This window comes from Homarus americanus, unplaced genomic scaffold, assembly GCF_018991925.1.
Source record: "Homarus americanus isolate GMGI-L3 unplaced genomic scaffold, GMGI_Hamer_2.0 scaffold22250, whole genome shotgun sequence".
In the NCBI taxonomy this organism is placed as follows: Eukaryota; Metazoa; Arthropoda; class Malacostraca; order Decapoda; family Nephropidae; genus Homarus; species Homarus americanus.
Window position 1 is genome coordinate 1,242,015 of NW_024741189.1, and position 15,489 is coordinate 1,257,503.

Consider the following 15,489-nt stretch of genomic DNA (forward strand, 5'->3'; position numbering starts at 1 on the left):
GTACAGTACCTGTTGTAACACTACACTACCTGTTGTTACACTACACTACCTGTTGTAACACTACACTACCTGTTGTAATACTACAGTACACTACCTGTTGTAACACTACACTACCTGTTGTAACACTACACTACACTACCTGTTGTAACACTACAGTACACTACCTGTTGTAACACTACAGTACACTACCTGTTGTAACACTACACTACCTGTTGCAACACTACAGTACACTACCTGTTGTAACACTACACTACCTGTTGCAACACTACAGTACACTACCTGTTGTAACACTACACTACCTGTAGTAACTTACTTTAGTATGGACGGTAAACTTGACTTTCTCTCTCTCACTCAAGGCATCAGAAATATCCACTTGAAGGGAACTGTCGTTAAGGTCCACTGTGTCAGACCTTCCACTCTGAAATAAAAAAATAAATAAATACAGTATAGTGCAACAGTGTTAATAACACTTACTATACTGTACAACCAATCACCATCCTTGTGGTCACCATCACAGAACCAATCACACCTTGTGGTTACCAGTACAGCGCAGCATGGTACAGTGCAGTATGGTGCAGTGCAGTATGGTGCAGGACAGTATAGAGCAGGACAGTATAGAGCAGGACAGTATAGTGCAGTATGGTACAGTGCAGTACAGTAAAGAGCAGTATGGTACAATGCAGTACAGTATAGTGCAGTATGGTACAGTGTAGTACAGTAAAGAGCAGTATGGTGCAGTACAGTATAGTGCAGGACAGTATAGAGCAGGACAGTATAGAGCAGGACAGTATAGTGCAGTATGGTACAGTGCAGTACAGTAAAGAGCAGTATGGTACAATGCAGTACAGTATAGTGCAGTATGGTACAGTGTAGTACAGTAAAGAGCAGTATGGTGCAGGACAGTATAGAGCAGGACAGTATAGAGCAGGACAGTATAGAGCAGGACAGTATAGTGCAGTATGGTACAGTGCAGTACAGTAAAGAGCAGTATGGTACAGTGCAGTACAGTAAAGAGCAGTATGGTGCAGTACAGTATAGTGCAGGACAGTATAGAGCAGGACAGTATAGTGCAGTACAGTAAAGTGCAGTACAGTATAGTGCAGTATGGTACAGTGTAGTACAGTAAAGAGCAGTATGGTTCAGTACAGTATAGTGCAGGACAGTATAGAGCAGGACAGTATAGAGCAGTACAGTATAGTGCAGTATGGTGCAGTACAGTAAAGAGCAGTATGGTTCAGTACAGTATAGTGCAGTATGGTGCAGCACAGTAAAGAGCAGTATGGTTCAGTACAGTATAGTGCAGGACAGTATAGAGCAGGACAGTATAGTGCAGTATGGTACAGTGCAGTACAGTAAAGAGCAGCATGGTTCATTACAGTATAGTGCAGGACAGTATAGAGCAGGACAGTATAGTACAGTATAGTGCAGTATGGTACAGTGTAGTACAGTAAAGAGCAGTATGGTTCAGTACAGTATAGTGCAGGACAGTTTAGAGCAGGACAGTATAGTGCAATACAGTATAGTGCAGTACAGTATAGTGCAGTATGGTACAGTATAGTGCAGTATGGTACAGTATAGTGCAGGACAGTATAGAGCAGGACAGTATAGAGCAGGACAGTATAGAGCAGTACAGTATAGTGCAGTACAGTATAGTGCAGTACAGTATAGTGCAGTATGGTACAGTGCAGTACAGTATAGTGCAGTATGGTACAGTGTAGTACAGTAAAGAGCAGTATGGTTCAGTACAGTATAGTGCAGGACAGTATAGAGCAGGACAGTATAGTGCAATACAGTATAGTGCAGTACAGTATAGTGCAGTATGGTACAGTACAGTATAGTGCAGGGCAGTATAGAGCAGGACAGTATAGAGCAGGACAGTATAGAGCAGTACAGTATAGTGCAGTACAGTATAGTGCAGTACAGTATAGAGCAGGACAGTATAGAGCAGGACAGTATAGAGCAGGACAGTATAGTGCAGTACAGTATAGTGCAGTATGGTACAGTACAGTATAGTGCAGTATGGTTCAGTACAGTACAGTGGGGTATGCTATAACGAACGGATCTTACTACGAATATTCCTATAATGAACGGTTTTACCTATAAAATTGAGAATACTATAACGAACGAAACTCCTACAACGAACATAATTTAAATTTTTTTGTTTTTCTAATTTATTGTTTTATTATTACAAATATTAATGATATTCTTTATTTCAGGGGTTTAGATGCATATTTATGCACGTTTTTACAATTTTTACAATTTTATATTATATTTTTCAGTGTTAAGTGGTTGTATTTGGGGGCCTGGAACGGATTAATCCTATAACAAACGAATGCTATAACGAACAAGGTTCTAGAACCAATTAGATTCGTTATAGCATACCCCAATGTATAGTGCAGGACAGTATAGAGCAGGACAGTATAGTACAGTATAGTGTAGTATGGTTCAGTACAGTATAGTGCAGCATGGTTCAGTACAGTATAGTGCAGGACAGTATAGAGCAGGACAGTATAGTGCAGCATGGTTCAGTACAGTATAGTGCAGGACAGTATAGAGCAGGACAGTATTGTATAGTGCAGTACAGTATAGTGCAGTATGGTACAGTACAGTATAGTGCAAGACAGTATAGAGCAGGACAGTATAGTACAGTATAGTGCAGTATGGTTCAGTACAGTATAGTGCAGGACAGTATAGTGCAGGACAGTATAGAGCATGACAGTATAGTACAGTATAGTGCAGTATGGTTCAGTACAGTATAGTGCAGTATGGTTCAGTACAGTATAGTGCAGGACAGTATAGAGCAGGACAGTATAGTGCAGTATAGTATAGTGCAGTATGGTAGTGTAGTACAGTAAAGAGCAGTATGGTATAGTGCAGTACAGTGCAGGACAGTAAAGAGCAATATGGTAGAATGCAGTGTGGTGCAGTACAGTGCAGTAAAGAGCAGTATGGTACAGTGCAATACACTACAGTACAGCAGTAGAGTACAGTACAGCACAGTATAGTACAGTATAGTATAGTACAGTATTGTATAGTACAGTACAGTAGAGTACAGTATAGTACAGTACAGTACTGTACTTCATTGCACTGTATTGTACTGTAATGTACTGCACGGTACTGTGTTGCACTGTACTGTTTTGTACTATACTGTATTTTACTGTACTGTATGGTACTGTACTGCTTTGGACTGCACTGCATTGCAGTGTACTGTATTGTACTACATTGTACTGTACTATATTGTACTGTATTTTACTGTATTGTACTGCACTGTATTGTACAGTACTTGAATTGTACTGTACTGTACTTTACAGTACTGTATTGTACTGTACTGAACAGTACTGTACTGTATGACACTGTATGGTACTGTACAGTACTCTACAGTACTGTATTGTACAGTACTGTAGTGTAGTGTACTGTAGTGTACTGTATTGTACTGTACTGTATTGTACTGTACTGTATTGTACTCTACTATAGTGTACTGCAGTGTACTCTACTATAGTGTACTGCAGTGTAGTGTACTGTAGTGTACAGTACTGTACAGTACTGTATTGTACTATACTGTACTGTATTGTACTGTAAAGTACTGTATTGTACTGTACAGTATTGTATTGTAATATACTGTACTGTATTAAACTGCACTGTACAGTACTGTACTGTATTGTATTGTACAGTACAGTACAGTATTTTACTCAACTGTACTGTACTGCAGTGTAGTGTAGTGTACTGTATTGTACTGTACTGTACTGTACAGTACTGTACTGTAAAGTACTGTACAGTACTGTATTGTACTATACTGCATTGTATTGTATTGTACTGTACTGTACAGTACTGTATTGTACAGTACTGTACTGTATTGTACAGTACTGTACAGTATTGTAGTGTAGTGTACAGTACTGTATTGTACTATACTGTATTGTACTCTACTGTATTGTACTCTACTGTAGTGTACTGTACAGCACTGTATTGTACTGTACAGTACTGTATTGTACTATACTGTACTGTATTGTACTGTACAGTACTGTATTGTACAGTACCATACTGTATTGTACTGTACAGTACTGTATTGTTCTGTACAGTATGGTATTGTAGTGTACAGTACTGTATTGTACTCTACTGTATTGTACTGTACAGCACTGTATTGTACTGTACAGTACTGTATTGTACTATACTGTACTGTATTGTACTGTACAGTACTGTATTGTACAGTACCATACTGTATTGTACTGTACAGTACTGTATTGTTCTGTACAGTATGGTATTGTAGTGTACAGTACTGTATTGTACTCTACTGTATTGTACTGTACAGCACTGTATTGTACTTTACTGTAGTGTACTGTAGTGTACTGTACTGCACTGTACTGTATTGTACTGTACTGTGCTACATTGTACTGTACAGTACTGTATTGTACTCTACTGCACTGTACTTTACAGTACTGTATTGTACCATACTGTATTGTACTGTACTGTATTGTACTGTACTGTACTTTATTGTAGTGTACTGTACTGTATTGTACAGTACTGTTTTGTACTGTATTGTACAGTACTGTACTGTAGTGTACTGTGGATGTACTGTATTGTACAGTATTGTATTGTACAGTACTGTATTGTACAGTACTGTATTGTAGTGTATTGTACTATAGTGAGCTTTGTCAGATCAAGCTTGCGCCAGATGAAAAACATACACCTATGAGATTGTTGTTTGTAAATGTGAGACTATGTTATCGCCCCAAGGACTATCTTTGATACTACAAGTGATGTTGCTGTCCATATGTGACATCAGTCTCTGTGATGAAGGTTTGGTCTTGGTGGGAGGTGTAATGATTGAATATCAGACCAGAGCTTACAGCCCAGAATTACATCACATATAACAGCGAGTACACTACAGACCTCCTGGTACCACCACATACCAGGTGGACACCTCAAGACCCAAGGGACCCGACCTCGCCGCTAATGACTTGAGTTAGCCGGGTGACCTGACCTACCAAGACACCTGGGCATGACCACACCTGGACACAGCTGTCCAGATCTAACCAGTTTAGTGTGAATTGGCAGGCCAAACACGGGCTGTGAGCCCCCATATAAAGGCTCGGCAGTCCTGCCCACAGTTTCATTCTCATTCTGATTTTGGTTGTCATTCGAACATTCTGAGGAGACGCTCATTATTCTGGAGATTCTCAGAGTCACGCTCGTCCTCTCCCCAGGTCGGGGGGGGGGGGGGACTCCCCGACGTCACCAGCTAAGCAGAAGCCTCCCATAGGAGGCAGCCCAACCAAGCACCCACTGGGCCTACGTCAGGGTACACGTGAGTCTTGTCAGAACTATTCCTAGGGTGAGTTACCTACTGTGGGAAGTGTATTCATTCATGTTGTGTTCGAGTCAGTGTCGAGTAAAGAAAAATATAATGTGTTAATACCCAGATATAATATTGATGTGTCCATGTCATTGAGTGAATTAATAAATAGTTGTATCGGAGTGGTGTTTAACAAGTTCTCCCTTTAAGAAGTAATATATGTGTATTGACATACGAGATAAGATAAGCGTATTGACTCTGAGTTAATAACATCCCGGCCACGCTACCCAAGTTCCTATCTTTACATTACTACTCTCTATACTTCCTACTATTACTAAATCCTCCTCTTGTCTCATTATAGTACTGTACTGTTCTGTAGTGTAGTGTACTGTAGTGTACTGTAGTCATTAGAGGAATGTACTAAACTGATGATAAATTAATGAAAGTGTTGCTTAAAAACAGCAAAATAAAACAAAAACGTTAAATCTTCGTATAAACGGGTAACATCAACCTGGAATGGATTAAGGTAAGTCAGGTGAGGTCACTGTGACCTTATGCATTAACCCCCCCCCCCCGTGGATTAAGGTAAGTCAGGTGAGGTCACTGTGACCTTATTGCATTATAACCCCGCCCGTGGATTAAGGTAAGTCGGGTGAGGTCACTGTGACCCGCCAATGCATTAACCCCGTGGATTAAAAGGTAAGTCAGGTAGGTCACTGTGACCTTGTGCATTAACCCCGTGGTTAGGTAAGTCAGAGTGAGTCCTGTGACCTTATTGCATTAACCCCATGGATTAAGGTAAGTTAGGTGAGTCACTGTGACCTTGTGCAGTAACCCCGTGGATTAGGTATTAAGTCAGGTGGTCACTGTGACCTTGTGCATTAACCCCCGTGATGGATTAGGTAAGTCAGGTGAGGTCATGACCTTGTGCATTAACCGTGGATTAAAATTAAGTCAGGTGAGTCACTGTGACCTTATTGCATTAACCTCCCCGTGGATTAAGGTAAGTCAGGTGAGGTCACTGTGACCTTGTGCATTAACCCCGTGGATTAAGGAGTAAGTCAAGGTGAGTCCACTGTGACCTTGTTACTGTCTTTCCCATGGATTAAGGTAAATCCCGATTGGGGTCACTGTGACCTTGTGCATGTGCCCCGTGGATTAAATTAGGATTAGGTGAGGTCACTGTGATATCTTACGTGGATTAAAGTAGGATTAGGTGTCACTGTGACCTTGTGCATGTTCCCCCGTGGATTAGGTAAGTCAGGTGAGAGTCTGTGACCTTATTAACCCCGTGGATAAGGTAAGTCGGGTGAGGTCTGTTAACCTTATTACCAACCCCTCGCCAAGATGTAAGGTCAGGATGAGGTGACCTGTATACATATAGTACTTTATAACCTTATTTGCCTGTTAGTGTTCCTCAAGGCTGCGAGAATAGTAGACAACTTAAGAGTTCAGTATCATGGTGGATCAACAACACAGTACTGTACACTACTTATATTTAGTGAACAATTATTTTGACACCCCCGCCATGTTTTTCTTATCGGCAGTAATAAGATTGGTAACAAGACCAAGTTGTGGTGGAAGTGTGTTGAAAGATCCAGTGGTCGCTGCCATGACCACAAACTTAAGAAAGAAAAAATCCAGAGATAGGCCGGCCTCACACCCATGGTCCAAAACACACCCAAAGCTGTCTTGCTGAAGTGGATGAAAGATCAAGCTGCCAACACCCGAGACAAGCCAGTTATAGTCATGGTAGGTGTGAGCCAGTGATGTACACACACTTATACCATCTGTGAGCCAGTGATGTACACACACTTATACCATCTGTGAGCCAGTGATGTACACACACTTATACCATCTGTGAGTCAGTGATGTACACACACTTATACCATCTGTGAGCCAGTGATGTACACACACTTATACCATCTGTGAGCCAGTGATGCACACACTTATATTACCCAGAGCCAGTGATGTACACACACTTATACCACATCTAGAGTCAGTGATGTACACACACTTATACCATCTGAGCCAGTGATGTACACACACTTATTCCATCTGTGAGTCAGTGATGCACACACATCTATACCATCTGTGAGCCAGTGATGCACACACACTTATACCATTCAGAGTCAGTGATGTACACACACTTATACCATCTGTGAGCCAGACGCACACACACCTCATACCATCTGTGAGCCAGTGATGTACACACACTTATACCATCTGTGAGTCAGTGATGCACACACACTCCTATACCATCTGTGGCTTCAGTGATGCCACACACTTATACCATCTGTGAGTCAGTGATGCACACTTATACCATCTGTGAGTCAGTGATGCACACACACTTATACCATCTGTGAGCCGCGATGTACACACACTTATACCATCTGAGCTGGGTGATGTACACACACTTATACCATCTGTGAGCCAGTGATGTACACACACTTATACCATCTGTGAGTCAGTGATGTACACACACTTATACCATCTGTGAGCCAGTGACGTACACACACTTATACCATCTGTGAGCCAGTGATGTACACACACTTATACCATCTGTGAGTCAGTGATGTACACACACTTATACCATCTGTGAGCCAGTGATGTACACACACTTATACCATCTGTGAGTCAGTGATGTACACACACTTATACCATCTAGAGCCAGTGACGCATACACACTTATACCATCTGTGAGAGCCAAAGTGATGTACACACACTTATACCATCTGTGAGTCAGCATGCACACACACACTTATACCATCTGTGAGCCAGTGATGTACACACACTTATACCATCTGTGAGTCAGTGATGTACACACACTTATACCATCTGTGAGCCAGTGATGTACACACACTTATACCATCTGTGAGTCAGTGATGTACACACACTTATACCATCTGTGAGTCAGTGATGTACACACACTTATACCATCTGTGAGTCAGCGATGTACACACACTTATACCATGTACACACACTTATACCATCTGTGAGTCAGTGATGTACACACACTTATACCATCTGTGAGCCAGTGATGTACACACACTTATACCATCTGTGAGCCAGTGATGTACACACACTTATACCATCTGTGAGCCAGTGATGTACACACCTTTACCATCTGTGAGCCAGTGATGTACACACACTTATACCATCTGTGAGCCAGTGATGTACACACACTTATACCATCTGTGAGTCAGTGATGTACACACACTTATACCATCTGTGAGCCAGTGATGTACACACACTTATACCATCTGTGAGCCAGTGATGTACACACACTTATACCATCTGTGAGTCAGTGATGTACACACACTTATACCATCTGTGAGTCAGCGATGTACACACACTTATACCATCTGTGAGTCAGTGATGTACACACACTTATACCATCTGTGAGCCAGTGACGTAAATATGTTCATTGCTTGCTCCATATAATATCCACAAACCTCTCACCTTTTTCATATTGTTTAACACGTCTAGTTTCTCGGCTAAGCTTATACACTTTCTATTAGCTTTTGAAACAACACTACCATCACTTGCTCTCTTGCTCATATTGAATAGGGAAACAAATATGCTGTAAGAAACCTGAGAAAGTCCTCCTTTTCCTGTTCAGATGCGTGAAAACAAAAGGCCCACCAGCTGAGATTGTTCATACTAGCGATGCTGGCGTCACCACTAACAAGCCCGGCAGCCTCCGTGCGCAAGGCTTTTTTTATATATAATATCGGGATTTAGTTAATATTTTTACGAAAATATAATACTTTTTTTTAATTTCGTCGTAAATACGAATAAAATACAGTAATGGCGTAAACAGAATTGGGTCCTAAATTAACCAGGGTCTTAAATACGAATCTTCGTTAGTTGAACCGTCGTTATCGGAGACTTTACTGTTCCTCTGACACTTCCTATGTGTGTGAGAATTATAATGCTATTGACAAGAGCGACAACTGGTACCCGGGCCTGGCTGGCTGACTCAGGTAAGACCATCATCATGTCCACATGACAGAAGAACAGTGTACTGTACAATATACTGTACCTGGTGTTAGGTCACGATGAAGTCGTGACCACTTGTTATCTAAACTGCCTAAGTAAGTGATATCTCCGTTAGCCGGAACAATTGGTGCAGACCACTTCCGGGAATGAGAGATTTCCGGGTAATGAGACGACTCTCTCAAGGCCAGAAAGAATCCCTCATCCCCAGAATTTTCCAGGTACAGTCGGCCCTTCACATACGCGGGTTTAGCATTCACGGATTCTCAAATACACAGATTGCCCCGCCGGAGGAATATTCTGTACATTGAAGTAATTGAAGTACATTCAAATCGCGCGCCATTCAACTCGCGCGCGGCACCGAACACTGGACACCGCCCGCTCCCGCAACCTCACACACACACATAGCGCGTCGTCACCCCACCCCGCCACTCAGTCAGTCTCGCTGTAACCACGCTTGTGTTAACATCAGAATTGTAGTTGCTACCCTTGCTACCCACATTTACCATGGCCCCTAAAAGAGCATCAAAGACACCAGCTGGAGCCACCCCTAAGTGCCAGAAGAGTGATGACTCTGCAGGAGAAGGTGGAGTTGCTGAATAAGTTAAGGGAGGGAATGTCGTTCGCTGCTGTGGGGCGACTGTACAACGTGAACGAAAGCACCGTACGTACCATCAAGAAAAGGGAAAAAGATATCTGTGATGCTGTAAATGCCAGTGCTCCATGCAGTGCTAAGCATGTCAGCCAAGTGAGGGAGAAGGCAATGGTGAAGATGGAGAATGCCTTGTTTCTGTGGGTAGAGAACCAGCACCGGAAAGGTGTAGCAGTGGACTCTATCGTTATCCGGGAGAAAGCTAAGTCTCTACACACACGCTTCACACCTGTAGCTGAGGAACCCGTAGCCAGTACCAGTGCTACTACCCCCACACCTGAGACACCTCCGACACCTTTCCAAGCCAGCAAGGGGTGGTTTGACAATTTCAAGCGTCGATTCAGCCTGAAGAATGTGAAGATGACTGGGGAGGGTGCGTCAGCAGACACCATGGCCGCGAAAGCTTTCCCAGCAGAGTTGAAAGCAATACTCAAGAAGCAGGGATACAAGCCAGAGCAAGTTTGGAATATGGATGAAACAGGTAAGACAATAAATTACTACTGTACATTTAACCTTAAAATGCTCAAATACCTGTTGTACTGTACGTACTGTATTGTGTTGTAAGAGAAAACGGGATAAATGGGTCTGAATTTTACACAGTAACTTTTCTATTTTTATTCCGTAGTGACTTACCATACAGTGTGATGTAATATTTTTATATTTTTATACCGTATACAGTATGTATAATAGTACAGGGTGTACTATTTTCTTTTCCAACAGGTTTGTTCTGGAAAAAGATGCCACAGCGCACTTTCATCACCCAAGAAGAACGCCGTGCACCAGGATTCAAGGCAGCCAAGGACAGGTGCACCGTGCTATTTTGTGGCAATGCTGCGGGTCACCTCATTCGCCCAGGCTTTATATACAAATCTAAGAAACCGCGTGCATTCCAACGCCGAGGCATGAGCTTGCTGCCTGTTTTCTGGATGTACAATATGAAGGCCTGGACAACGAGCGACCTGTTTCTCAACTGGTTCCACCATTGTTTCCTGCCAGAGGTTGAACATCACCTGCACCAGAAAGGATTTGAGTTCAAGATCCTGCTAATCCTCGACAATGCTCCCGGTCATTCACAGTCAGTGGAGGTGTTGCATGAAAAGGTATAGGTGTTGTTCCTTCCACCCAACACCACTGCACTTATCCAGCCAATGGACCAGGGAGTTATCAAGACGTTTAAGGCTAACTACAGTAAACGTGTGATGGCCAGACTGCACTCAGCCTTAGACCATGACCAAAACCTGGATGTGATTCAGTACTGGAAGAGCTTCAACATTGCCAACTGCGCATCTGTGGTGGCTGAATCGTTCAAAGATGTGAAGCCTCAGACAGTGAATGCCTGCTGGAAATCACTGTGGCCTGAATGTGTGAAAGATTTCACTGGATTTTCTCCTGACGAAGCCATTGCAGAGGCGGTGAGAAAGACCCTGGCACTGTCAAGGAAAGTGGCTGCTGAAGGCTTCCAGGACATGGCAGAGGACGAGATTAGGGAGCTAATTGAAGAGCACGACACTGAGCTGAATGAGGAGGATCTACAGGAGTTAGTAGACTCAGGCAAGGAAGAGGAAGCGCAAGGGAAAGAGGATGAGGAAGAGGAAGAGCAACAAGAAATAATGCTGGAGAAGTTGGGGGAGATGACCAGGAATATTGAGGCACTGAAAAATATGGCCTATAGTATGGACCCCTCCATGGTGCGTGCCCTGAAATTCATGCGAGGGATGGATGACGTTTTTGCTCCATACAAAAACATCATGGAATAAATGAAAAGAAGAGACGACAACTCCCCATCACCATGTTCTTTGATCGCCGAAGGAGAGATTTAACACCATCAATCACTGGCGGCAGTGAGGAAACAGCTGAATCCACCGTCGCCCCCACTTCACCACCCGTTATGGAATTGAGTGACGATGAGCCCGATGACCCCCGTCCTGTCGCCGAGGATAGGTACGGTACAGTAAAGTGAAATTTTTATCTCTTTTTTTTAATAGCTTTTCTTGCCATGTTTATTGTTTGTAAAAATGCACAGCACACTACAGTTCAGTATTGTACATAGGAAGTGGAGGTGCAGTTATTCACAAAACATTTGTGTTTGTTGTCGGCAGTAGTGACGATGTGGAGGCGGAGGGATAGAGCAGGGAGGAGTGGTGACGCTGGAGGCTGGAGCAGGGACCAGTGGAGATGCCTGCCAGTACATTACAGGTGTACAGTATTAATTGTTTTTATAGCTCTTTTTGCATTTTTATATTAAATACTGTACATTACCTTTCAACAAAACTACTATTTATTTCTGAGAATATGGAAATGTAATATTTTTGCTGAAATGACGTACGTATTACAGTGGGAAGTGGGATAAAATTGTGACGAAAGCAATGACTTTCGCTTTCTTTCGTTCAAAAGATGTTACCGTAATCGCTTTTCGAATGGTTTTCAGTTGTGGGATTATGAGGCTAATGATAGGATAGAATATTATTGTAATACAGTACAGTACAACAGTTTTTTAACTGAAAACCATTCGAAAAGCAATTACGGTAAAATCTTTTGAACAACGAAAGAAAGCGAAAGTCATTGTTTTCGTCATGATTTTATCCCACTTTCCACAGTAATACGTACGTCATTTCAACCAAATTATTACATTAACATATTCATTTCTGAGAATATATTCGTTCAGTCACAGTTAAAGTAAAATATACTTGTGATGTAATATTTTAATGAAAATACGGTATCATAGTTTTCTTTTGTTTCAAATTTAATTAACAAAGATTTCAAATGTAAGGAACAAAAATTTATGTAGAGTATCTATAAATAAACTTTAATAAATGAATACTTTGTTTTACATCGTCCTGTGCTACCATACCATGGATTTGGCTACTTTGGGCTTGCTATGATAACGCAAGAGATCTGCCCTGGTAGCTGTACCGACACTTACAGCTGGTGGTGCGTTGGTGCATCGTTTCCATTGTTTACTGGTAGTTACTGGTAAATATTTTTCAACCTAACAAAACTATTACCCGTTTAGAGGTCGACCCCTATTTTTTGCCAAATAATTTGGTCTTAAAAACTTGAATTACACACAGGTATATATGGTAAATAAGGACATGGGGGCCAGGGTTTTTTAGGGGCAGCAAAAGTACACGGATTTTTAACATTCCCGGGTATCTGTTACCTAACCTCCGCGTATGTTAAGGGCCGACTGTAATGGGAAAATTTTCTCAGAATTTTCCAGAAAAAATTTGCCCCTTGGTAAATCATTCTCAGAGCCAGAATTTTCAGAAAATTCCAGCTTTGGGAATGAGTTTTCCAAGCAAATTTCAATTCCGGCTATCGGAGAGTTCTGGGTTTGAGGGATTCCGGCTAACGAAGATATTACTGTGTTATATTACAGTTAGTTAATTAACTATTTTCAGTCATACTTTGCATATTGTAACTTAACTAATTCTGGGATGTATGATATTTGAATTAGCTGCATAACTTGTCTTGTACAGTACGGTACAATACAACACACAGTCACTACAGGTATATAATATGCTATACTTAAAACAATACCATACAATGGGAAGCTCAGTACTGTTGGGGATGACTCCAAGTGTCACAAATAATATTTGTATACGTTTTTTCTGAGAATCCCCCACCCAGGCACAGGTCATCGACCCACAATAGGGCCAAGGGGAGGGGGGAGGTGGGAGGGATAACAGTAAAATGAAATTAAAAATAGAAAAGAAAATTATATTAATCTACACCACGAAGATGCTGGAAGACCATCATTTTAAAGTGAGACATTGTATGAGTATGGAAACACAGAAGAAGGCAGAGCATTCCACAGTTTGGCTGTGTGAGGAAAGAAGGAGGTACTATAACGGGTTATTCTCGTGTGACTGACATCCACAGAGAAACAGTGGGCACCGCGGGCAAGACGTGTGTTACGAACCCACGGCGTTGTCGGCGGTACACAGGAGGCCAAATCCACCGAACATTGCCCGTTAAAGTACCTGTAAAAGAGAGAGAGTGAAGCAACATTGCGGCGAAGAGAAAGGGAAGAGAGATTGTCAACTAAAGGAGGAGAGTAAATAAGATGAAATGCCTTTGATTCCACCCTATCTAACAGTTGGACAGAAGAAGAGCCACCCCAGATATGACAGCAGTACTCCAAGTTAGGACGAATGAATCCCTTATATACTTGAAGCAACTGCTCAGGAGTGAAGTAGCTACGGCATCTGTACAGCAATTCCAGCTTTCGGGAGGCAGCTTTAGCAATGTTGAGGATGTGTGGCTTCCATGACATATTATTGGAAATGGCGAGGCCTAGCATATCTATTTTAAAATTTGCCAGAATGATTGCGGTCTGAAATGTAATAAGTGGGGTTCAAAAATCGGCCACAATGGGTTCAGGTCTACCAAGCAAGTCACTCACAAGACCAAGTTGTGGTGGAAGTGTGTTAAAAGATCCAGTGGTCGCTGTCATGAGCACAAACTTAGGTTCATTACTTGTACAAATATACCTATACTGAAGTGTAGTGTGAGGGCCGCCTGGTGTAGTGTGAGGGCCGCCTGGTGTAGTGTGTGAGGGCCGCCTGGTGTAGTGTGTGAGGGCCACCTGGTGTAGTGTGTGAGGGCCGCCTGGTGCAGTGTGAGAGGCCACCTGGTGCAGTGAGAGGGGCCTGGTGGTGTGAGGGCCGCCTGGTGTAGTGAGGCCGCCTGTAGTGTGAGAGGGCCGCCTGGTGTAGGTGTGAGGGCTGCCTGGTGTAGTGGAGGGCCTGGTGTAGTGTGAGAGGGCCGCCTAGTGTAGTGTGAGGCCGCCTGGTGTATGTGGGGCCGCCTGGTGTAGTGTGAGAGGGCCTGGTGTAGTGTGAGGGGCCGCCTGGTGTGAGAGGGCCGCCTGGTGTGGTGTGGTGAGGGCCGCCTGGTGCAGTGTGAGGGCCGCCTGGTGCAGTGTGAGGCCGCCTGGTGTAGTGTGTGAGGGCCCTGGTAGTGTGAGGGGCCTGGTGTAGTGTGTGAGAGGGCTGGTGTAGTGAGGCCGCCTGGTGTAGTGTGAGAGGGCCGCCTGGTGTAGTGTGAGAGGGCCGCCTGGTGTAGTGTGGTGAGGGCCTGCCTGTGCCTGGTGTAGTGTGAGGGCCGCCTGGTGTAGTGTGAGGGCCGCCTGGTGTAGTGTGAGAGGGCCGCCTGGTGTAGTGTGAGGGCCGCCTGGTGTAGTGTGAGAGGGCCGCCTGGTGTAGTGTGAGGGCCGCCTGGTGTAGTGTGAGGGCCGCCTGGTGTGAAGGATTATTCCTGTGATCACAAGACCTGGTAGTAATTATGAGGCCAAGTTAACGTCTCATGTCTTACCTTTGTCCCGTTTGTTTCGCTGTGGAGAACTTCTTCCATCCCGTCCTGTAATGACACGAGTTACGTTAGTTAAGGCTAAGAGGCCACAGGAGTGATATCCAGACAATATTAATGAATTACAAGAGCAATGAGCAGAGAAACGCCTACCATCATGGCTGCAACACTATAAGTGAAGAGACAAGTGTCAAGAGAAGGATCAGCGACAACTATGTACCAGACAAACACCTTTAGT

General features: G+C 43.2%; 1 protein-coding gene across 1 annotated transcript in view; it reads right to left on the reverse strand.

Moving 5' to 3' along the window:
* The window catches only part of LOC121875650 (sorting nexin-6-like), a gene marked incomplete in the record, with an annotated part of 89,095 nt that extends 73,630 nt beyond the window's left edge, over window positions 1-15,465 (reverse strand). Inside the window, 3 exon segments of the mRNA XM_042380271.1 lie at window positions 314-418; window positions 15,258-15,302; window positions 15,405-15,465. Of these exon segments, the coding sequence (XP_042236205.1) occupies window positions 314-418; window positions 15,258-15,302; window positions 15,405-15,410 (156 nt within the window).
* Between the last annotated feature and the right edge of the window lie 24 nt (window positions 15,466-15,489).